This window comes from Gavia stellata, chromosome 21 (assembly GCF_030936135.1).
Source record: "Gavia stellata isolate bGavSte3 chromosome 21, bGavSte3.hap2, whole genome shotgun sequence".
Taxonomy (NCBI): domain Eukaryota; kingdom Metazoa; phylum Chordata; class Aves; order Gaviiformes; family Gaviidae; genus Gavia; species Gavia stellata.
This window is the reverse complement of record NC_082614.1, coordinates 11,033,993-11,060,663: the sequence shown is the minus strand read 5'-3', so window position 1 is coordinate 11,060,663 and position 26,671 is coordinate 11,033,993. Positions and strand designations below refer to the sequence as shown.

The 26,671-nt window shown below is 38.1% G+C and overlaps 1 protein-coding gene across 1 annotated transcript in view; it reads right to left on the bottom strand.

The window, feature by feature from the left end:
- LOC104260665 (transmembrane protein 132D) overlaps nucleotides 1–26,671 on the bottom strand; it is a 264,803-nt gene that overhangs the window by 133,534 nt on the left and 104,598 nt on the right. Inside the window, exon 3 of the mRNA XM_009816453.2 lies at nucleotides 22,660–22,806. Within this exon, the coding sequence (XP_009814755.1) occupies nucleotides 22,660–22,806 (147 nt within the window). The remainder of the gene's footprint in view (nucleotides 1–22,659; nucleotides 22,807–26,671) is intronic.

The window sequence follows — 26,671 nt, the reverse complement described above, 5'->3', positions numbered from 1 at the left end:
TGCCCCGAGAGAAGAGGAAATAGAATGTTCTAAATAAGACATGACTGTAAATGGGGTGGAAATCACAACTTCCCTTACGTATAAAAGATGTTTCCTTCACTAGGATCTATCTAAGAGAAGTGGGAAATTGTATAAATTCTAAATTAACCACTGGAGGCTATTCACACTGTCCTTTAAATAAAATTACACACCCACTCAAAGCTTTGGCAAACAAATTAATGTTACAAGTGAACACAGCAAAGTAGTTTTAGAAGAGCTTTGTGTCTTGATCTACACAGAAGAAGGGGTTTTGGTTGGGTTTTGGGGGAAGGGGGGCAACTTTTTCCTATTCCAAAATCACAATTGGGGGGGGGGGGGAATCAGACTAACTAAGGTTTTCCTGGCGTTTTTAACTTTAACGCCAACATTTAACATTTAGCATTTAAATTAAGTTTAGTAAAAATTGACTGTATGATTAAAGCCACACAAGGAGCTGAATGCATATACATTTTTTCAGGTACATGCTAAATGCAGTTTCCACTTGCAAATTACACTAATCACAAAAATCAAAGCAACTGCACTACCATTGATCCAAAGACTATGTGTGCCAAAACTGAACGGCCATTAATATAGTGACAATGATGATTAAGTAAAGAAAACATTTTAACTATTCTGTTTGTTCAATCATTCTGGGATGTAAAGCTGACCAAAGATAAACCAAATTAATTTAACAATAGCACTAATTACTCTTTTTGAAATGGAAAATTCCTGCATGCACAATAGTCTTCCAAATTTTATGTCTTAATTCCTACTAACTGTGAGGTGGCATGAAATAATTCGTTTGACCCAGCTGCTGTTATTAAATTAATTACACATCTAGTTTCTATTAAAGGGAGTTAGGGAAGAATAAACAGATTCAATATGAATACCCTAACAAATAAAAAGGTATTAAAAAGGTAGGTGCACTTTTTCAGCTTCTGGGAAATAAAGGATCACTTTCCAAAGTGTTGCTTGCAGAACTTGGCCCCTAAGTTTGGGCCATGTCTTGATACCAGTCTATTACAGGGTCAAAGAAATACAGAATAGGATCTGTGACAGACAAAAATGCTTGTTACTAAATTATTCCAAGCAAACAAAGAAACTCAGGGAATCATCTGTTGGTTTGACTCTAGGGAACAAAAATAACAGGCAAGGCAAACCAGTCCATTAGTTAGATTTCCCACACAGAACAAGACAAGAAAAACGCTGCACCGGCTGCTGAGACACATTAACAGTTATCAAAACCATCTGTATTTTTGGCAGTGCCAGCACCTATATCATAAAATGTCCTCTCTCTCATTTCAAGTTTGCATAAAACAAAATTCAACAATGTCATGTTTTTTTAAATTTCGTATTTCATTATGTTACAAGCAATCTTTCATTCATTTGCCTACACTAACATGGCCTTTACTTAAACACTCTCTCCAGATAACAAGCACTAACCATTTTTGTTAGGTAATGTTTTCCCTTCGTTTCAGACCTTTTCCATCTCTTCCATTGTTTATTGACAGAGGAAACCAATTTCAAGGTAGACAGCAATACTGAACTGAATATATTTTTGCATTTTGTGCGTGTTTTTTTTCTTTCGTGTCTTCCCCAAAGTATGTATTTGTCCAGCTATGGTCTAAAGATAGCAAGAGGGCAGGGCCTTTTTTGATTTTTTGAATAACACTAAAAATATACTTTAATACAGAAATCTTGTTGTGGTTATATCTTTGGCAAGACTCCATCACAAAGTAATAAGATTCAGTTTCACAATCCTTGTTCAAGCAAATTCACAATCAGACCCAAAGAGAACAAGACACCAAAGTCTTTCATACTTTATACTTAACTGTGTTTGTTCAATAAACGAGGACTCCCAAGTCAGCAAGGTAGCACCCACATCAATAACAGAGGGCCTTGTCTGCACAAACCTCTCAACCACATTCCTCTCTGAACTCTGCTTTTTCCCTCTTAGTCTACTAAATGCATAGACATCTTCGACTATATTTATAGAACGTATAGCAACAGATCTACATATGTAAAAAATATGATAAACTAACATTGCCCACTCTCAGCTATGGGGGACTCAGTAAACTTTCCTAATCATAAGCAACAAGAACAACCAGATGGTTCTGATCTTTTTTAACCTATTTTTCCCATGAAAATAATCTTCCAGAGGCAAATTGTCAGTCCATTTATCTGTCAGTCCCATCCTGACAGCGTCAGTGTCAATTCAACAAGAGATGTTGCCCACTTGTTTTGCTTCTGATGAGGGAACATGGGAAGGAGCCAGGAATTCTGGAAGGAAGAGGGGAGGGTGCTGGGAATGTATAATACTAGCAGCACTGCAGAAGGGCATGAGAATGAAAAAAACTGTAGGACACAAATCCATAACAAACCAAGTTTCTGAAGTTCTGCTGCTTAGAGAAGGACCAGTTTCCTTTTCAGAGGGACAGTAAGCCACTATGCTGTCACAGTTCTGACCTTAAACATTATGTGTGAATCATTCTACCGGACGTGATTATCTGAGATGGAAAAAGTCAAATTAATGATTTTTCAATCCCAGAACCTACATTAGCATGCATTTTTGCTAATATAATACAAAACATGCTATTTGGATGTCACCAATTTATTACTTCTATATTCACCTGGGAATAAAAAGTTAAAAAGTTCATTCTTTCCTGCTGTCCATTTCTCATTTAACTAGTAATGTGATTCCCCCCCCCAGTAACACTTTATTAGCTATACTTTCCTGTTCTCCAGATGAATGAGAAATAGCACTGAACCAAATTTACTAGCTATCAACAAAACCACATTTTCTATTCCATTTTGGGGAATACTTTTCAACTAGTTCTCTTTCTCACTCTTCCCTTCCTAAGGCAAGTGTTTGGGAAAGTTCGTTTTATAGGCTTCTTTTCCAGTCAGACATATTAATCACGTGGAATGTCTCAATTTCTGCTGGATCTTCTTTTATTTAGTTTTTATGATCCTTTAAAAGAGTTTGAATGTTACCTTGTAAAACAAGAATTCGTTATTGCCAGGATGGCTATTATACTTTCTGGCTCATGTGTTTTGGTAGAAATTTGACAAAGGCACAGACAATATACGACAAGTTCTATTCCAGTAACCCATTAGAACTGGTACAGGAAATTTCCTCTTAATCTCATAGGCAAACTATTTTGCAAAGTATTTGTGCAAAATGCCTTATCATTCAACTTGGCATGTTGACATCTGCACAGCATTTGAACCAGAACAACTTTTGATCTCTGCCTTTCAACCTAAGACTGAAGATATTTTATACTCCCACCCCTTTCAGTATGCTTAGTCTCCATGGAGACTAGAGGACTATCACTTTTTTTTTTTTAATTAACACCATGGCCATATGCCACTTGAGTGCAAATGCAGTGAAATTTTCATGGGCTTTCCACTCCATTTCAGTAGGATTATAGGTCAGTGAACCTTGAACAGGGAAAGCTAAATACAGTGCCCCCGATAGACTATAAAAGCAAAGTTAATATGCCTAAGGAAAAGATTCAGTGAAAACCAATAGTTAAGTGCAGGACTGTTACACTTGGTACAGAACAACGTCCGCTATATCTTATATACGTTTTTCATCAGCCTTCCATCCAAGGTTTTCAAAAGCTTTTTTTTTATACACCAAGCATGCAATGCTTAATATCACCTCAGTCTTAGGAGCTAGACAGTATTATTGTCCCCACTCTTACATGTGAAAAAACCTAAGCCATGAATGTATCATATCACTTATCTAAGGTCACACCGAGTGCGATGCTGCTAACTTCCAGCTGCTGCTGGCAGGGCCCATATCCATTGACCTGCTGTGTTCTCAGCACCCTCACTACTTACTGCAGCTCCTCCTCTCCTTCTGGCACTCACGTAGGATTTTCAGCAAGCCATTTTGGTGAACTAACAGAATATTTCTATAATGTTGGTTTCTTGCAGTTTAGAAGCCTGAAGTAGCTTCCCTGTAAGGTCAGGGCACAAAGGAAAAGCAGGAGGGGAAGGAAGGTGCTCCCCCCTTCAGTAGGCACAGCCATTAGCTCAGCCGAACTGTGACACCACGTCCTCATGGCAGAGCCAAGCTCGGCGTCCAAGTCCCAGCCTCTTTCTACTACTCTTAGCTACTACATCTAGTTCTACAATCCACTGCACTACTCCTATACATCTGACCAGTCATTTTCTTTCCTAAACATTCTGGTTTTCCTCAAGAATTATTATTTAGCTACCTACACACTCACCCATACAGCCAGCCCCAAATGATCAGTGCTATTCTTTAGATGAGAGTCGCACCTACAGAGACCAATCAATCAATAATCTTGTAAGATCCATGTATCACATTATAAGACATCTGTGCCTTGAAGAGCTTGCAATTTTAATATGGCAGACAATGAATAGGCAGATTATCATGCACCACCCCTCCCCTGTTACAAATCTGCAGTTGAGGCACGTAATTTCTTAACTAAAAAAAGCTCTAAATAAGTTGTGGACACTGTGTGACTTGCATCACACACAACCATGTTAAGTTATCTATGTTACAAATACATTAATATTTACATTTGGTAACTGAATATATACAATCAAAATAACATAGCTCAGCCAATACCTCTTTTTTGCATTGGAAATAATTATGTTCAGCAAGCTTTCTGACAACAGTATATACAAGGAATTAATTTTCCTTTAAAACAACCTGCCTTCTCTGACTGATGCAGTGGGAACAGCATACGACACTGACTGCTGTCCCAAAATACCTCACAAGAGTCCACAGTTGCTGTGGGCCAGCAGTCTTTTGTTATCATCTTGCATTCTTCTTTTTCAATATTTTTTTTTTTTCAATAAAAGAACACATGAAAGAGTAAAAGCTAACAGTCTTGGCTCAATACCTTTTGTGAAATGAACTAAGAAAAATTTGGAATTAAAAATCACATTTTAATGAAAGACCCCGACACCAAAACATGTTCCTCCTCTCTGTCCTCCTTAACATGTTAATTGGGGTTCTACTCTCAAGTGCTTGCAGGGATGTGCAGAGGAAAAGCTATTGACTATGTGATTTTGAAGAGGGATGAGGTGATAGAGCTTTGCTTTGTATACAGTATGTGAATCAACCAAGGATCCATACAGAAGAAGCAACGGGGCTGATCAATCTTTATTCCTAGACAATCAAGCAAAGCTGCATCTTCAAGTCCCTTTACTGACAAATCATAAAATGATGGTATTGATCTCAATGCCTAAATTTGTAGTTTTGACAATAAAAGCAATTTGTTTAGGGAGGGAAATAGCTGTATGAGGTGAATGCATGTGGTTTATTAACTTTCAGAAATAATTCTTCTGAGCAATAATGTGAAAGGTTAGACAGAACTTTTTAACCTTGAAGATTTGACTTCCATTTTCCCTACTAAAACATTTTCTTCTTGAGAAAATTTATATTTTAGATTTTGGAGTCAAAGAGAGGCAGTAAGGTGTGCCTCCATGCCACAGCTAAATGCTTGTATGCTCTTCAAAGTGAACACTGTTACGTTCATCGTAGTTCAGGTGGAACCGTGGGGTTCAGACAATATCAGCCTCTGAAGGGCTCATTCTGCCTTATCCAGCCCTTTCCCTTGCTGTAAAGCAGAATCAAGCACTGCTGTTATACCCGACAGGCATGTCACCAACCCCAATGCTTCTCAAACTCCAGATAGATCATCTGCTGTCACGGTCTGAGTCGGCAGCATTTTGCACCCTCCTGAGAAACTGAGGGAGGAGCAAAGCAATTCCCTGAGTGGAGGTGTAAGCAAGAAACTTCCTCACCTCAGAGGAACAGGCGCTGGTAATTACCACTGCTTGTCCTAACGCCGCACAACTCCTCTGCCCTGAACCTCTTCATCCGGGGGCCTCTGGGGTGACCCACTACATGTGCTTTGGCCCATGTCAGCTAAGACCGGTGGCTGTCCTTAAAGCAACGTGCTTTGACTGGACCTGTATCTTTTCACAGTTGGATTGTATTGAACCATGTTTTACCAGCTCTCAGCTTTGAGTGTGCTACAGGGAGAGAGATATTTGTAAGTAAGCCTAATTCATGGAAAAATGAAGAGAGGATAAAAAGAGCAGCTGGACAGAGTACTGAAGGTGTTATCCAGATCAGGATGCAGCTGTAGCTCCTTGTTAAGCAGCCAGGTAGATTCAGCCCTTGGAATTGGGAGCATTAGACTATAGCACTCACATTCTCATGTAGTGGACAATATAGGCCAGCTCTAGTGGAGAAGACAACCCTCTAAACAAACCCGTACTGACACCGAACAGGAGAGCCAAGAGCGATGGAAATGTCTCCCTTGCATTCCAGCGAAAGGGAATTTTTACATCTGGCTTCCAGGGCCACGGTTTTTAGCTTTTTCCCAGCTCCCCATGGTGAACAGTGTACCTCACTGCCTGGCATCATAGGCCTGTGGTCACAGGTCTCAGCTAAGACACAACTCCTCATAAGAAGGGCTACAGTTTGCCATGCCTGCGTGGAGTCTGCCATGACAAGGCAGATCTCTGGACCCACTGTACAACACGCTGTAGCGGCTCCAAAGGCACGTGCCCCCCTGAGCTCCCACAGGCATCTGGTGGTTGCTTCCATGACTGTTCATCTACCCAGTTCCTTGTCTCCAGCCTTCCCAGCTGTGCTTGGGGAAAATAACGCTACTGCAGGATTCCCTAGGACTATTTGCATTCCAGCAGAGCTTACTTGGCTTAGGAAGGGATCCTGGTCATAAAAAGCCTAGAATATTTGGGAGCACTTAAATTAAAACAGAAATGTAATTACTATTATTCTAGGTCATAGGCTACACTCACATAAATGTAAAAGCTAAACCGTAGTTTCTACCCAAGAGCCCAGCTTTACTTTTCTAGCTTCACATCATTCACATTTCGGTTAGGCTTGTGCAGCATTTTAGGCTGATAACTCCCCCTTCCTCCTTTTAGAATACATCAAAGTGGAACCTTTACTGAACTCCAAATCCAGCCTATCTTATTTTTGACAAAGGGCCCTTTCAACATTACAACACACTGTCAATTGTTATGCACTGAAGCCAGGTCTGCACTACAGAGGCAAGATTTTCTGGAAATTACAAAAGCATGAAAAAGAAGCGGCTCCATGAGGATGCAGCAAGTAAAAGGTAGTTTCCTATAGAGCTCTGTCTCACACTTGATTGACTCTCGTGTCTAAGAAAGTGCAAGCTCTTATTGAAGATTTTTCCATAATTGGCTATTGATAAGAATTCAGCTGCCCGGGGGCTCTCTAATGTCTTTTTCCTCTACTGTCTGCCAATTTTCATGAAACATAAGAATATAACCATCTTTGAGTCAGCTATACTGCTGCCGAATTTAAAACACACATGCACAAGCAGCATGGTAGCATAAGGCTCATTTCCTTGGAAAACCTGGCTAAAATCCCCCTTTTTCCCCAAAGAAAAAACAATGACATTCAGGAAAAATTGTCCTAGCTATAGTTACTTGCTTTATTTACTTCATTAAAAATGACAAATGTATTCTTGAGTTAGCACATGTATAGTACTGCTAGCTGTATTTATAACATAAATAAGCATAAATTCTTTACTTTGGAAAAAACCATCATACACCTATTATCAGCAATGGATCTGCACAGCATGCTAAGGTACCTGAATATATATATTCGCCTGTTGACATCTCTCTAAAACAGGAGGAATATTATAATGTTAAAAATAGAAAGCATGAATATTGTTGACATGTAAACAAAAAGGAAAGTAATATCCACAGAATGCAGAAACAGTATTTAAATTAAGACCTAATGTAACTACAGAAAAAATCTCGTATTTTAGGAGAAAAAAGCTTGAAATATTAACTTGACATCTTTATGCACATTCATTGAGATGTGGTTAACACAGGACAAATTTAAGGTGAATTTAATCTATGATATATTGAAATTGCAATCGCCTAATACTGCATAGATAGATGTAACTTAATTTGAATTATTTATTATTCATAGAAATAATTCTTAAGGCTTGATGCGCAGCTGTACTAATTTCTTTCCAAATTTTTACCCAGGCCTCTGGGGGAAAAAAGCCGCAAAAGTTGTATGCACTTCTTGCAAGTATGTCACATTTTTTCCTTGAAAGTTTCTGGACTGTTCCGAATCCTCACATCTCTAGGCTCAAGTTTTGTTGAAGACTGTGGGAATTCAAGCTGCTTATGGTCAGTACCTTCACATCTGCTTAATACCTCTCCGAGCAACCCTTTGCAATGACACTTGCTTCTACTGTAACAAAAAAAGATGCAGATTCTTGCATACCTACAATAATGTTAAATCCTTCCCAAGTACTATCCATAAAAAAATCAAAAGCATTATATTACTGTCTTAATTCTTTTTTCTAGGCCTATACTACATGAAAGATCTCCCTCTGCTTTCCTTTTCTCCAGCAACACCTTCCTCTAAAGTAACAGCACCTCTTAACAGAGCACATGCCTCTGTTAGCTTTAATGTCTTAGTTTTGTGACAATTAAGGAAGAGATATTCAGCAGAATAAATTAAAACTTGACATAGTAGACTGTTTGAAGTGTCCTTTAATCTTCTGGATGATTTTAAAAGTTCAGCTGGTTATTTCATTTAGAGATCAGACCAAAGCAACTCTCTCCTTCCCCTCCTGCTTTTCCTCTTGTAAAATAACTGTGACAGCCTAGAGAAATATTGTCTATCTTGGTTCCAGCCACTGCCCTGAAGGTGTAAAGCTATAGGTGAGTTCAATACAGCTTGTTTCACTGCTAATTTCAGAGGGCATGTAGAGCACCTTGTTCCCCTGGCTTAACAGACAAATTGACTTTCTAATTTTAGAACAGGAGAGTTCTGCACACTCACAGGCAAAAAATGCTACTTTTACGATAGATTTAAATACAGATTTTTGCTTTTTAAAACCATAGCATCCAAGTGACTCAGAATTTGCCTTGAAAAATGGTATTTAGGTATGTTGCCCCACAGCCAGATGTTTAAACAACAATCTTCAGATTGCTCGTTCCTTGACTGTTTCAAATAGCTCTGGTTAACCTTCCTTACAGCACAGCACACTGTAGCTGGTAATTGCCCTGATTTTAGAGGAAGACAGCAGGCAGGTCTTAACAGCCTGTCTACTTTCACTGGAAGATGAGTGCCTCACAGCTTGGCCCGGAGGTTCATGGATGCTGTGGGACTGAACCTGACACCCACCCGCATCATGATGAACTCTCTCTCCTGTACTATCAGGAAAGCAGCGTTCCCTTCCTTCCCACTAACCTACTGCCCAATTTCCCTCTCTGGCAGTGTTCTGGCAACACTTTGTTAGTGCCCACTACACGTTTGCCCTGATAACATCCCACCTGTGACCCAGCTCTGCAGAAAAGGTAAATACAAAAAGAGAGAACCGAACATCGGCTCAAACACACACAATTTTGCTCTGCTCACAGGTGAGTGAACGGCCACATCTCTGCCTTAGTTCCCAGGAATCCCTTTCTTTGGCACCTCAGCTAAAAGGAAGACTCCTAAAGAGGGAGAAAGGCAGATCACCCATAGCTCCAATGCTACGGAACCAGGCAACTCGTCCAAGCAACAGAGTTATCAACATCCATTGGTAAAATATTTCAACTGTTACTACCAGAATTTTTAGCAGGATTTACAGACTAATCTAACTGGCAATTTAGAAAAACAAATGCATTTATTAAAACTCCATTAAAAGAATGTTAGGGTTGCAAATCAAGCAATGTAATTTAGCCCTTCCTGTGTTTGCATTTTAAGGATCTTCATAATACACATAGTGCTTTTTCTCTTTGTCTTCATCTAAACACTTGCTTTCTTTACCCTGCCCCTAGCACAATTCTTCCTTCTCCACTTTCAAAAGTGCCATTTATTGTATTTTTTTTGTTATGGAAAAATAAATACTGAGTCTCTCAAGCGAAAGGGAGACGAGAGCGTCATCTTTCACCCCAGTTGGCCAGCAGATCTATATACACAGGATTGTGCTTGCCAGTAGATAATTCCCCTACCCAAGAGTTGTTTTCACCTGTCTGATAATTGCACATTCTTTATAACTTAATTCTTCTATAATGTCTATGTTTCTGATGGAAGCACCTGGATTATCATTAGCAGTTCATTAGGACTTCCGCAATGTGTTTTCAAGTTGTGATTACAAATTGTAGAGTAAAATCTTATTTGTGGTTTATCCAAGAAGCAAAAGAAACATTTCTTTTCATAAATAAGATTAATCCCTTAAATCCCTGAACAGGAGGTATTTTACTAGAGAGTTACATAAGCATAATGAGAATGCCAAAACTAGAAACCTAAAGTAAAAGAGCAAAAATACTGCCTTTTACGAAACAATTGCCACCATCTCAAAGGTTTGATGGGAAGGCTGCATTTCTGAAACTGTGCATTTATCCCCATGCACTAGAGACAGCTAAATCCTTCATCATTTGCTGCTTAGAGCCACTGCAAACAAAATTTATTTTCATGTCATTTATGAGAACAAAGTCTTGATTTTTGAATAAATAACAATTTTTCATCAAGGCATTGTAATTCTCTTTGAGACTCCTCTTAAGGACTAAGTCAGGGATTTAACTCACTAAAATACATAAAACAAACGTAGAATACACCCAACAACCCCTTTCTTCCACAGAATTCTTGGTATTGAATGGGCCTAAAATCAAACCTGATTCAATCTATTAGAACTGAAAAAGAATTGCAATATAGACAGTACGTATGCACTGAGTGTGTATGTGTATCTCTAACATAAAACAGAGATATCAGTGAGGGTATGGGAATATATTATTTGTGGTTTTGATATCTACAAAAATAATTAAGACCATTCAAAATCATTTGTTGCACAGTCGTCCAATTCAGTAGCTGACAATCTTGCCAAAAATGAAGCTACTGAGATATAAATTTGCATGTCAGGGGTGTGTCTAGATTTAAACTTTTGGGGAAAACCAAGTTAAAATTGTAGCCATTTAGCCACATGCAGTAGAGTTTAGGAGAACAGCATTCTCTGTTCATATTAAAAGATGTTTAGAATTGGAAATAAACATTAAAAAATAGAAGAACATTATGATGGTTTTTATGCTTTCAAGCAAGGACTCAAAAATTAGGAAGGGACGTATCGCTTGCATATTTGGATAAACTTTGGATTTTGCATCCAAAATGCAAAACTGCACTTTGTTTTCCCTATAAAAAAATCTGCCCACATTTTTCCAAACTGTAAGTCTCTGGGTGGGGGGAAGAAGTTATTTTGAAAAACACATCATATAGAGCCTTGTCAGAGTTTGTCTGCCAAATTCTTCTCTGCCCATAATCCTATGGAAAAAGTGCCATGTGTTCATGTAAGTAAAATTGTTTTTAATGAATATGCATGAAAGATTAATCCCAAGATGTCCTAATTTCTGCAACTTTTGAAAGCTTCTCTGTTATGGATGTTGACAAATGCATAATGTATGTACAACATATATAACACAATGTACATACATGATATTTATTAATTCTGTGATAAGCTTAATATTTTATTATAGTCTTTTGTTCTCTTCTATACCTTTTGCTTTCCTTGCCTTAACTACTTCATACAAAGATCTGCATGTGTCTGTAAGAAAATTAATTGCTTCAAAAATTAACAGGAAAATGCATCTCAGCGGAAACACTTCATAATCGATCTGTTTCCAGGTACAATATTTGCCACTTAGGAATAGATTAATTGGATTGAAAATTATTCAAGCTAATTATTCTCTTTCTAGTATAAGATTAAAAGTAAGATTCAAATAAACTGAAAACAAAGAAGTTCTACTCAACACTTTGCATTCTTCTGAGCTCACGGTGATACGCCATGTATGATACGATACAGTCCTATTTTCTAACGTGCTGCTCGTTCTGTGACCAGGGCTTGCTGAATGAGCATGCAGCACTGTGTTGCAGTCAAGCTGGCCCATTTATCTCCACATGGCACTACTCTGTGCCACATAGACATGTATTTCCTGGTCTCTTGGTATGATGGCCTTCATCTTTAATATGGGATAAGAGCACATCTGCACTTGCCAATGTTGCTATAAACAAACCTATGGAGAATCTGGTCCATTACGGTATAGCTGAAATGGGAATTATGTAAATTTCAGAAACAGATGCTTTGCAATTGATTTTACAGTTGATTTAGAAAGGCAGTGTAAGAAATAGAAGATGAAAGTAATATAGTCTCACTTTCAGCAGTATAAATTGAATAGCTATCCTGTTCCACAATGCCCATGCTGAAGTTCACAAAACTAGGATTTAGGAGACCTTCCAGTGAATAAAGACTTTAAAAAAAGATAATATCTTGTCAACATCGAAGGTATTCTACAAGTATTTCAGCTAAAGCTGAGGAAAAGACAGGCATGCATTCTTGCAATAAGCCAGAGAAAAATTTATGTCAAGAAGGGATGGAGACAGTAGTCATCCATTCAGCTAATTGCACATTTGAAAATTAGCTTCAGGTAATCCCTGAAACTAAGAATAATATTAACACATTTACATAAGCACAGGCAATCCCTCAACTACCACCCTGACAATGAATTTCAGCCACAGAGGCATCACAGCCAACTAATCCCTTCATCTTTGTATCGTCAACATAAGTGCAGAATAAGTGGTAGACAGGCTCTTTATCGGATGGTTACATTTGCTGCTGGGTTGTGACTTTGCATCGTGACTAGCCTAGGCTGGTCTCGTATCAGTTGCAGAACAGCAGAGCTGTCAGTTACTCAAATTTTAAAGTGTACCTAATACGAAATCATATTTATACTCCTTGCATGGAAAAGCTCTCAGGGTTCCCGAGTAACAACTGGAAGCACACTCTAATGATTCCTGTACTTTTCCAAAGAATCATGCAACGAGCCAGTCTTCCTGGCTCCTTTATTTGCCATAGAAGCTATAGCCTGGTTCCCCACTCCTACACGCTCTAAAATGTAGTTTAGTCTAACTTCTTATGTAACATCTTTTCTGCGCATTCCTATGCTCAATTTTGTGTCAAACTATCATATATAAAACACATGATTCATAAACTTACACAACGAGGCTGGATTTAAAATTGAAAGATTCAGATTTTAACAGAGGTGCAAATTGAAAGTCTATTGAACATTAAAACAGTTCTATATAACACTAAAGTTTTATATTTCAGATTACACCTTAGGCTGGAAAACATTTGCAGAAGATGGAGTGTGTTGGTAGAGGTGGAAGTACTGCCTGTTGTTGCAGGTTACCATGCAGGGAGAGGAATGAATCACATTACACACTTCTTTCATGCAACCCAAAATATCCAGTGTTCACACAGACAGCTCTGCCTGTGGAATCTTACACCTCAGTTTTCTGTCCTGTTGCTGATTTTTACATATGTGTGTGTGTGTGTATGTATGGTGGAATCAATGATGTTCACAAAGACAAGGCATCTTATTATCCTAACAAAGCCCAATTTCTTCTATTGGTATGGAAGTCAATAGAAACTCTTCAAAAAGAGGTCTAAGACACACTACCGGTTCCAGAGAACTCTATATAAACTCCTGGGAGGGAAGGTTTTTCCTGACCAGAAAAAAAGAAAGCAGCCTTTGGTGCAAGTTGACTCTCAAGGGACTAGCTGACACATGAGGAAAAGATCTCTGCTTAATTCCTGCTCTGTCACACTTCCCACATGACCTGGGGCAAGTTATTAAGGCTTGTGCAGTTACAGGGGATCATAAAACAATGCACCACTGACTTTTGCATTGTCTTAGTGATTAGCTTAGTGCAGCTCCCTGCTCAGTGTATTGCCTTATGTGGAGCTCATCCTAAGCCTAGCTATGTAACCCCATTTCACTGCATGCACATAAACCCTAACAGGTGATGTCGTGTATTAGTGTCAGAACTGCCCTTAAAGTTTATCCCATGTCCTCCAAGCCCTATCTTACCCGATTAGAGGTGGTTAAAAGGCCAAGAGGTGACCAAAGTGAAATAATTAGAGGATGAGTTATAGCTGCATCATCAGTTCATATAAGCCACCCATAAATCTTTACTATTGCAATCCTAGATTGTTCATGTCATCAATAAATCTATACATTAAGAGTTGAAGCCATAAAATAACTCAAATGCCCAGTGAACTTCAGCCTTGTACTTGCAGTTGGAATTTACTTAGGATTAGTTTTACAATTTATATGGATGCTAGATTGTACTACATAATTCTGTTAACCTTCTGATCCACACACTTCACTGTATGTTGACCTATATGTGATAGCTAGATTTAATAACTTTTTTTCATCCAGAAAATGGGAATCCCCATGCCTCAGCAGCAACAGGTATATTTTCAGCCTCAGCTCATATTTTAAGTCATCCACTCACTTTCCAACTCTCCCAGTAATTAGTATTACTTCTTACAAGATTTCCTCCAAGGAAAAGAAAATCAACAGCACCATTAGAGATGCTTTCATAAGACACACTTTCACATTTAGTATTAGATTTTTAATAGACAGGAGATTACTCACTTGCCATCTCTTTTGTAATAGGTAGCAAACTGTTTTTGTCCCACTGGAATTGTTATTTTGAGCTTTGGGGCTACTAAAGGTTTAAGGACTACAGTGCTAAGTACCACAAACAGAGCAAGCATGATGATGATGAATCTTTAAGGTTCTTAAGGGAAATCATTACTCCTCAAGTTTAAAATTATATTTATCACACTGGATAACACAAGGGTAAAAATAAAGACACTAAATATGTATGAGGTTATCCAGACAATTGGAAATGTCCTTTAGCTACTTCAAGACCATACAGAAAGAATCACAGAATGACAGGGGTTGGAAGGGACCCCTGGAGATCATCTAGTCCAACCGCCCCACCAGAGTAGGTTCACCTAGAGCAGACTGCATGGGAATGCATCCAGGCGAGTTTTGAATATCTCCAGAGAAGGAGACTCCACAGGTAGCAGAAATTCCTGTAGAACACCTGCATATCACCCAAGGAGAAAGACAGAAGAAAGGACAAAGAAACCAATGTATCTGTGAATGATTTGCCCTCTCTGTAAATTACTTCTGTCAGCAAATTACTTAGACTTAGACTGTTTCCCTCAAATTATTTGATTCCCAGTTCTGCATGCCAAGAACTCTCAATGAAAGGGGATTAAACACCTAACATTATTTATTGTTTGCAGACTTTACAGAGACAGATCATTTAATCTGAAAAATTACAGTATCTTCAGAAGACTCCCTCTAGACAACTCCTGGCATTTTAGCAAAGTCATGCTGAACATTGTGCTATAGAACCTAATTTTACAGAAGGCACTATATATCAAAGAAAACAAGCCTGATTACCAGCATATCATATACAACTCTGTGTCTTGAGAACTACTTGAAATGCCAAAAATGTAGCTCTGCCTTCTCCCATGTAAGCATCACAATACAGGCTCTAGTTACATGAGCACAGGAATCATCAGAGTTTCTCCCAGGACTTCTCAGGTTCATTCAACGAACCTCCACCTTTTGACCTATCACAATAACTGTTGATGAAGATAGCACACCCTTTTCTCGAATTCCTAGCTAAGCTCATGAACAAGGGAATACTGAGTACGTGTTATACATTAAATTTTGGTATCATCAGGGAATGCCACATATGCAGTACTGAGTGGATCCTTGCTTTCCATTCTTACTTTTGTATGTAAAATAAAAATCAATACAATTTAATCCAAAAATACAAACGGGATAAAACCCCCTGCTTTCAGATGAGCTAGGACAGGAAATTAAATTCATCCCTCCTTACAAGCATGCTTCCTGCAGCCAAAATTCCTTCTGTTCAAAGCTCTACACTGGGGTCACAGCTGACATAAGTTGGGAGAGGTTATCCTGACACTAACATATGTGAAACATGAAACAATTTCTCAGGTTGTCTTCTGCTGTGACATTGTAGAGGATACAGAATTTCTTTCCAGGGTTTGTGGATGTACAGAGGTGGACAGCCTGGAATGGACAGAAGAGTTGGATGAAGCATCTATACTGAAGATGGTGGACAGACAGTGAATGGCACTGGCCTGTGACCAGTTAGGCCATTAGGACACAAGTCTGCAGTCACTACTGTCTGCAATTACTCATTGGACTTATTTTCCACCTGGGATAGACTGTCACAAAAGCAGAGCAAAATAGAATAATGCACTAGAAAATGACCACAGATTCTAAGACAAATTAGACCTAGCACAAAACCCTCTCAAATTAACGTGTCTTTATCAGTTTATTGTATTTTCTCATAATTTTTATTATTATTCCTACACATGTAATGAGAGCTGACAGTTGATAACTCCAGTTCTCCTTGAGGTGTGTAGTGAGCTGGCATAACTGTGACAGTGATCCCAAATCTCTGCTTCAAGAATTCAAGTCCTAGAAAATCTGCAGACTGGGTTGCCACTGAAAAAGGTGGCCCTCTGTCCCTGAGCCCTTTCAACCCCAGTGCAACCTCTAGAAGCTAAGGGTGCGATAAGTACCAGATGAAAGCTTCAGTTACTCTTTTCAGTTACATTTAGCTAGGGCAGGAGTGGTAAAGATCAGGAGAAAACAGTCAACATATCAATGTATTCTGGAAACATGAAGCACTATTTTAAAGGACATTCTTCACCCCTCATTGCTAAAACTATACAAAGCAACGATCAGCTGCACTGCAGTAAATCCTGCCTCTGCCCTAAAACTTTTTGGCATATTCTTATTCTTTGCACTTGACCACAAAGTAGAATAAAAGCCCTTATATTATGTCTGTGCTTATCATGCACCTTTCTAAAGAGGTGGTGTCTGACTTTTTCCCATTCAGCACAAAAAAATCCTACAGGTGATGGAGGGATACCACAGTGATATAAAAAAGTACAGGCACTACTGATAATCTCCTTTATTTTCCTGACTATTCAGTCCTGTTGTGAACTGTTAAGTCATGTCAAGGTACGTTTTAGGGGTACTTCACCTTTACCACTTTCCTTAAGATGCTATGCATGTAGCAATGATGTAGCTCTGAATATCACCAGCTGCATGCCGTCTGGATATGGTAAACGCTATATAACTGTACTTTAGTATTTCAAAAGGATAATCCCTGAATAAGGGAATTTTTTTTTTTTTTTAACTGCTTCAAAAGACGCAGTCAGCAATTCAATGCTAATTGTCACTTTTCTTGGTTCCAATAACATTATGCTTACAAACAAAAGAACACAGGGACAGCCTTCCTTTCTAAAGGAGAACCCTAAAATTCAGCTGAGATTAAAGGGAATCTTCTTCGTAATGACAGCTGAATTGCCCTGTGGTATCTCCTCCTTGTAAATGTCAGAGATATAGCAACAGAGTCCACCTCTAAGATGCCAGAAGACTATCTACATGCCTTTGAAGTGCTTTCCTGGAATCTTTTTGTTTTTAAATGAATGAGTCTCAAACAAACAAACAGGTGAAAAAGTTGGCTAATAATGCCTTTTTCTAATAGTTGTTGGTTAATATTTCATCTCTTTTCTTTTGATTTGCTGCAAGATGATAACCATAAACATTTTTTCTAGTATATTAGCATTGAGTAGGATGATTTAAAGAGAGATCCTGCATTTCTATATAAATAAAATAGTTTTCTTTTTAAAAATGAAAAAAGTGGGGCAGCATGTAAAAGAATGATGCACTGAGGCTTGGTTCATACAAATTTATTTTGCCTCAACATCTCAGAGAGTTTTCTCTCAGAGGACACATTTAAGTTTTAAAATGAGAAATAGAAGTTTGTGACTAATTGCTTTCAAAGAGTGGAATGTAAACATGACTTCTGAGATGTTTAGTACTTTCACATCATCACAACATATAAACTCTTAGAAGCCTAGAGGTTTCAAATAATACAGGAAGGTAAAACAAAACCCGAATGGCACACAGTATGAAACTCTAAATCTACCCAGGATAGACACATTTACAGCTGATCATTACCTATATGCCTCAGAAATATAAATGGAGTTAAACTCATGTTAATTTGATTCTGAAATACCAATTATATCTGCCCAACAATACATATCTTAACGTATTATATCAGCATCAATGATGCTGAGTGAATAGGCAGGTTTTTTTAGGGCTGAATAATTATTCTCAGAAAGTAATTTTGGAATTACATAAAAGATATCTCCCTTCTCCCTTCCCTACTGCTCCCCCCCCCCCCCCCCAAATAAAAATAGTATTAAAAAAGAACAGGAGAAATATTTTTTGCTCAGAATTCACATATCGATTTATCTTTTGAAGAAAAAGAAATATTCATATAATCTCTTGGGTTGCCATAAAAATACTCAAACATACAGACTAACCCAACACTTTGCCTACCCTGCCTGTCCAGCTTTTTTAATATCACACCTGAATATACCCATCTGAAAGCATGTATGATTTCTACAGTCGTCTTCTTGCTTTTGTTTCATCACGATAAACGGAAGCTCATGTGATTCACACACGATGTGATGGGACAAAATACACTGGAAATTATGTTTGCTACATCACTCATCTTTCCTGTAATTCCACTGAGTAGAAAATTTTCTTTCCAAGCAATAATACACCTCTAGTTGATAAAGTCATGTGAGCACATGAACAGCAAGGAAAAAAAAGCAGTGGTGATGTAAAACATAAAACTACTTTTATGAAGCATTTTGATGAACACCAGCAAGAGACATAGTGTAATTATTGTGGCTATTAGGCTGTTATTTATGTCAAATTTGTTGCTTTTGTTGCTTCAGAAGCATTTTAGGATTATAGCACTCTTGAGAGTCTATCAAATGTACTGGTAGATGCAACAAGTAAGAGAATGAGGCAATAGCTCACTGCTGTTACAGCATGAAAACTAAATGTTAAATAACTAGATTTGAAAATGAGAAATATAGGGCACTAAGGAATGGTATAAATGTGATAAAAAGAAAGCATTGTGTAGGAAAATCAAAGGCAACACTGCCATGTGTTTTCCTGTCCCCTGTTATTACCTAGTATCGACTTAATTTCTTGTATTATAAAAGCGTTAAGAAAACTAAGCATCGACATATAGTATGATGAAAAAATGAGACATGCAGGAACAAATGAGGGATGTAGCCCAGAAAATACTGTCATTGTCTCTTACTGTGTCAATATTATCACAGACTGATTCAGTCACTCATAGTTCAAAATGAAAATAACTTTCTCTACCAATAACAAGACCAGCATCTGGTTTCAGGCAGCGTAAGCCCTTAACTCCTTCAATGCTATAGAACTGTAACCCAAAAGTGCCAGCAGAAAAGTATCAAAAGAAATGTTCTCTTTGTAACATTTCCAACAATAAGCATAGGGAAAAGGAAACTGCCGAGGAAGCTTAGGCATGATAGTGTTCAAATACATTTGGAGATAAGGCAGTAAAACGGTCATATCCAGACATTAAGGTTCTATTCAGAGATGGCCAAGCTTTGTCTATAACTATTTTGCACTTGCTTGGATCAATGGCCTCATTCCTGCCATAAGCACAGAGAACAATTATCTATTCTCCCATGGAATAACAAACATTTGTACCCAAAAATATAAACAGGAATAAAATATTTTAAGAGGATCATGACACCTATTAGTATCATATCCTAACATCTTGCTTAATGTCTCTGCAGCAGCTATGGATCCAGGAAAGTGCTATCAATCATGTTTTGCAGAAGAGGAAATTCCAATAAATCTGCATCTTTAACCACCTCAATGATTTTACATACCCATGCTTCCAGTCCAACAGGAAACACAGAACAACAGACAGGAATCCAGATCTTCCACTTTTGGCTATTCTTCTTCTCAATCATCTCTAGCACAGCAGAGATGCTCAATTTCAGGCACGATGAGAAACAGTACTAATCCAAGAAAGCATTCTGAAAAAACAGTACTCCTTTAATCTCATCTTTTTATTCTATTCACATCATTACATGAGGAATTAAGAAAAAGAAGGATCAGCCAACTTCCAAAGGAAATAAGTAAAGGGTGGCACATATTAAGATGTATATCCCTGATTCAATCAGTGTTTAGGTGTTTCCCAAGTCACATTTCTGAGCCACTGGTTAATTCCCGTCACACCATATTCTATTTGGGTTTTTGGTCATCTACATGACAATGGAGGGATGAAAGACAGTTGCTTCACAGAGAGGAACAGAAGTGCTGTACAGATCCTACAAGTAGTAAGCACATCTAATAATCTCATGGGTCAGGATTTAGAGTGTTACAAAATTATTATTACCTGAGGATGAAATCAGAAGAATTAGGGAGAACTTTATAATTGCTTCACCATTAATCTAGAACACTGTAGCAAGCCCATAATAAGCAAGGCACTGAGAACTTCAAATCATATTTGACAGATGGGCTTAATTAGTTATTCTCATACAGAGTCATAATATTTGCTGTTAATATTCATTCTAAAACACCCTGCTGGCTGTGATAATATTTGTATGTTAATCCTGTTACGATAAGCATTCGGTGCCAAAACCTCTCCAAATAAAATGACTGATGTATGTCAAACTTCGATGAAATGCTCAGGCATCCTGGTTAAGTTTGTCACTTGCACAAGTGACTCCTTAATCTGTGAAATTACACCTGTTACAGTAAGTTGGCTTTATTAACACTATTTTCTGATCCGTGTAAAACTATCAGAAACACAAAGGTATTGAATCTTTAGTTAATTAACATTGCCACCTTTGCATTCATGTGATCAGATCTCTGGTTTTTAAGAGTAATTAAACAATATGCAAACAGAGTTTGTTGAATTTCTAAACGAACTACGGAGGCAAACAATTTGGTAAGAGACATCAATATTTAGCTGGTATCCATTGTGCATATTTAGTGACATCAAACGCGTCTAGATAAGGAAAAAATTGTTTCCCCAAAAATATTGAGCACACTCTCTTTCCCCATATAATGTTTGATCTTAGTTCTTAAAATGAATAGCAAAACAGGTAAGACTAAATTTAATGAGGAAAAGAAAATACTGAACAACACATTGCAAATATTTTACATTTGTTTACAAGCAATGAGGAAGAAGTTCTCAAAAGTGAGAAAACCACAAAATCTCAACTGGGAACTCAGATGGAATAAGTCAAACCAGAAGTTATACGAGAGTTACACATATACCTTGCCTTCACTTGATTTCTTTTCCAGTAAAATCTAATATGTATATGAGCTCACACTTCTTTTAATAAACATGAAGCAATGCTTATACTCAGCATGTGAAAGTACACAGAATCCACAACCACTGCATGAAAGGTGACATAATAATTTATTTTTTTGTGTACAAGGGGTCATTTTGAAGGCTTGCCGCTGAATGATGAATAGTGAAGGGAAATAAGTTGCCAAGCTTCAATTCACCCATGAGGTTGCATTATATTTTCCTGATGAGGAAGAGGTATCAGGCAAATGCACTGTATCGACCCAACAAGATAAAGTGTGATGGAAAACTCATCGTTGAAATAATCTTTGGTTTTGATCCAATGCCCATTTCAGTCAATGAAAATATTAACATTGTTTTCAAATAGCTTTGAACTGGGATTTTAAAGAATCTGTCTGACAGATTGTGCTAGACAGTAGGAAGCTCTGACCTTGGCATAAACACACATTGCTTCTTTGACCAATAAAATTCAATCAGGTACGAGACAATATACGGTTTAGATGAGAAAATTCATGATACTATAGCAGAGAAAATATGTAGAATCTAAGTTACAATAAGGAGAAAGTTATTTATGTCATGATTACGAAGGGAAATTCTTCCCTTCCTCTTTTTTCGTATACCCAGATTACAAAGACATGGAATTTCCTAGTTATTAGGCTCAGAGGGTATTTATTTAAAAATTCTAAACCACATAATAAATCCCCAAAGCCTATAAGATTTTGTAAAATTTCAGAAGTAAATCACAGCACAGAACTTCCATGTTATACGGCAAGTTTTCTAACAGCAATGCCAAACACAATACATATGCAAGCAGTCAGATCCTTATAAATATGCACTTGACATACTGTTCCAGAAACAATGAACAAGCAGCAGCAAATGATATAAAAATATATTCATTAAATCTATCAGTTGTGATTAGAAAAGGAACATCCACCTGCCAGATGAAGGCTGTTTAGGACAGGTCAGTGTCCAATCTAAGTTGTTACACAGTGGGAATGGAAAATGGAAAATCTATTCCCTTCTGCTGATGAAAAATTCATATAAATCTCACTAATAAAAATGTGGATGTGATACCAGAGTACATTTTAGTTTCCTCTGGATAAAAAAAAACCTAAAAAAACCCAACCCACCAAAAAAACCCCAAGCAAAAATAAATAAAAAAAAAAAACCAAAAGCCCCATCACAAACAACCCTATAATTACCCCCTGCTATAACGGCTGGCAGCAAATAATTTGAAGAAATTAAACTAGTTGTTAAACTAAACAACCAAATTCTAAGATACGAAATATGTGAAAACAATATTTCCTGCTAGTTTTAACTTTGAGTATTAGGACTGAACAACATTTTGTTCAAAGCGTATGTGGCAGAATTAGCAATGCGCTACAAAATAAAGACAGCCACAGTTTTTCCAAAAGCATTTTCATCGTGCACTATAATAAAACTTATTACAATCATGGCAAAATGCTTTGAAAAGGAAAACCAAACGTTAGTTATTAAAAGATAGACTGCTGGAAATGACCTACCTGTTTTCAGAGGCAGCAGATTTCCTCTGGCAAACAATAACAGCTGGTGCATATTTCCCGGTATAATCCACGCTCTCTCTGATGTCCCATAAGTACGGGCTGCTGGCTCTTACACTGAAAACGTTCACACCTTTCTTCACCTTTGCCCTAGGAGGAACAAGAGGATATTTCACCAATTAGATACAAAATGTCAGCTTGATCTGTTACTTATTTCTTCATTACTTTCTCATTACTGCCCCACAGAAAATGCTACCGCTCATTAGAGTTCAACAGTATTACAAGGAAAAGAGTTGAGAGAATTAATTAAGAATCCCATATTTTGAAGAAATGACATCAGGATAGAAATCTTATTGAAATAATGGTAATTACAGCTTTAGGCATAGCTAAATTGCAGAGTAGATATGTTCTGGAGCACACTCAGTTTTGTCCCAAGAAGTAGTCAGTGGTGTTGTGGCTTATATCTGGAGTGAGGAGCTGACAACCATTGCTAGGTCTCATATTACAAGAAAAATCTACATTTTCTCCCCCCCCGCCCCAATTACTCAAAGACGACAGTTCTTATCTTTGCTCCCATTTTCATCACCTGAGTCCACAACATTTCTTCATTTTCTTTTAATACTGTTAGGTTTAACTGTTCTATCACCTCTGATCCTAAAAATACTTAGAAATATTCTTATTTTTCCAAAAAGCAAGGGGTTTCTTGGGAAGTCTGTTTCTACGTATGAGGTTAAACAACAGGAAAAGCTGGATGACAAAACGTTACAGTCATGACAACTGGACTGGCTCCTTCTGAGAAGTACTTTCTGGTTCCCATGTGTTAGCACTATATTTGTTTTGAATACCCAGTGGAGAAGAGGAACAATGTATATGTATTTTTTACATATCTATTTTACTTCCTCTTAGCAAGTGTTGTAATCCCCAATTTCTTCTCTCCCTTTCTTTAACTAAATAGCTAAATAGGTATCTTAAGGCACTACTGAATTAGTCCGCAGCTACATAACGTTGGCCAATTTACTGAATTTGGATTTTCTGGTCGTGTTAACTTTTGGTTTCTGAACATGTTTACAAAAACCAAAAAGTCCATTGTGGTCAAACAGCCTCATATATGAGCTGTCAGGAAATCACAGTTTAATGATATTTGCTTAAAATCTCATACACAAAATCCATTCAGTGTTATGGGAAGTTCTCAATTCTGGGCAAAAAACCAAAAAGGTATGTGATTTTTTGTATAAACAGCTGCTGCCATGCAGAGATGTTAATATCAGTAAAACAAGCACTACCAGCTCTGCCTCCGCATGAAATTACTTGTGAAATCTTTGAAGGACAACATCCACACAGATGTTTTCAGAATAAAAAGCCAAAGGATTCCTTCAACTGTCTTGGACAAAAAGGGTTAGATCTCATTTGTTCTACCACTAACTCAACAGCAGTGGCTGTAATTTCCTTAGCACACCTGGAAGGATTAATACACAAAGGATGCCAATTTGTGCTCAAGTTCTTCTATGCTAATTTCACAAAATGTATTTTAATAGGTGCAGTTACTGCTCCTAGACCACAAACATACCTCAGGGCAAAAGATCAATGGTCAAAGAGTGGAAATCAAACTGCATTCCTGGCATCTTAGAGATAGAGAGGGAGACACTCAAAGGCCAGACAATCTGGATGAAACATTTTTCAGCATATGTCAGCACTAGCTATTCCTAGTGACCAGCATCTGGTCCCGCCTTTCTGTTCCACCTCAAGAAAGGAAAGCTGCTGGGCGTCAACTAAGACCAAGGAGAGAAAAATTATTCCCACTTCACAGGGAAATAAGGGTGGTTCAGATCTTTCCAAGTTAAGCTGGCTATGATTAGGAAACTCATACCCACCCTTCTAGCTCTCTAATGTGCTAGCTGGCTCTCCAGTAGTTGATCATAGCTGGTGAGAGGGTGCCGATGTGGGATACCTGAGCTCATGGACTTGAAAAGGCAACTGTCTTGATGGAGCCAACCCAACTGTGCTTAGCTCTAACAGCCAGAGACTGCTTGCAAGGCTGCAAGTGAGCAGCTGGCTTAATTTCACAAAGCCACATATGCCTTGAGCTTGTGCTCTAAGGTTGGCCCCTCAGGTTTGCTGCGTAGATGTAATAAACCCCTGGTGCAGCACACAGTATGTTTGATCAGTAACCGATTGCTGCCCCCACAGTCTGCACATGCCAATGAGTATAGCTAAGATTTCTACTTGTCATGGAGCCTCCCTGGGACATGTACAGGAGCACTGATCCTGTTGGGAGACATTTGGGAGTCCTGGACAAAGATATTAAAGCCCTCGAATTCTCCTGGACAACATTTGGGGCGGGGGGCGATGCAGGAAAAGGTACATGTCCTGGAAACCCAAACAGTAGCCTTACATAAAAGCAACCATTTTCCCATGACTGGAGGTTAAGAGCACTTATGTTATAATTGCTACTTAAAAACACACAACAGATGACATTAACTATATAACAGCTATGTTTTTATACGTTTTATTAATGAAACTAGTAGGGGATCAAGAAAAAAGCCTTAGAGCATAGCATATTCTACCTTGCTCTGCTGGCACATACGCAATAGCTTTACCGCAATCGAGAAAGCTGTCCAGGGTCTCAGTACTGTGAAGTAAACAGCCACACACTGAAAACCGAGGAAATTTCTCACTCATATTTTAAAAAGCATTAAAAAACAGATTAGAAGAAGTGTACAAACACAGACATGTAACAGATACCATTGTCTTATTTTCTGTCTGGATTCTTTTAAATGCCAGTCATAAGATAAACCAGAAAAAATGGACACAAAATGAGTAAGACAAGCTGAGTTTGTTTATCCTTGACGTTGACTTTCTCCAGCGACAAACTACCATCCTGCCCTGATTTCTAGTATTTCAAAACAAATGCAGATCCTTGTGTACACTCCTTGGGGTAATTGCAGTCTATGGATCAGGATTTCCTAGAAGAGTTTTTGATAAGGTCTAATTTAGTCATCTATTAAAAGCCCCAAACCCCTAATTTTGCTGAAAATTAACAAGAAGATTGTTGTTTTCTACAGAATTAGAGGTTAGGAACTCTTTTTGAAGAATCAGTTAAGTATACTTCTATAATTAGCACAAAAGCTTCAATTCCACGATCCCAGGAAATGCTTTTTCATCCAGAATGTCTCGATGCTGTGTTTGCCACTGTTGGGGAATTGCAGAATATTATTCACCCGATTTACAATGGCAGTAGCACTTTGCAATTACCAAAGAATGACCTGGATGAAACAGGGCTAATAATAACTGAAGGTATGTTATTTGTCAACAGATAAAACTGAAGATACCTGAGGTGAAAACACTATGACTGCTGTCAGGGCTCAATTACTTTCTTGCAAATCTGCTTTATTGAATTGCCTGGCTGTCACAGGGCAAGCTGGGTCTTCGACCCTTCAGCTGCTCTTGAGACAGCCTCTCGGTTCAGCCACAGTTCAGCCTACTAAGTTTTCTCAAATGCAATACGCAAAAAGGCATTTGACAAAGCTGTTTCACATATTTGCTCACAGGTAACAATCTAAGTGCGACAGATTGTATGTTTGCTTAAAACACTGCGGCTGGGCAGCAGAAAGTAAAGTTGTTTGAGTATTTTGTGCTCATCACTTCACTTTGGGCCAGATTCTACTTTGGAAAAGGAGGGGGAAAGAAAAGACTTATTAAACATTTCAGTCATGGTTCATTTTGTTTGGGGTTTGTTTTTTGGGGTTTTTTTCCAAGCAAGGAACCCATCCAACTAAACACTTTCATAGGTGTTTCTATAGGCTATTATTTACCTCTGGATCACTGCTCACAGTGCAGCACATCGGTTACCGAGACTTGTAAGTAGCTCACCCCTTGCACCAAATCAATCACGGCAAACAAAGCCCTTGGGAGTCCCTCAATGCCTGAAAACCCGTCAGTGCTGACAGGGTACAAATCAAGGGAAGGGAGAAAGAAAAAAAAACATAAAAGGAACTCCCAGAATCAATACATCACA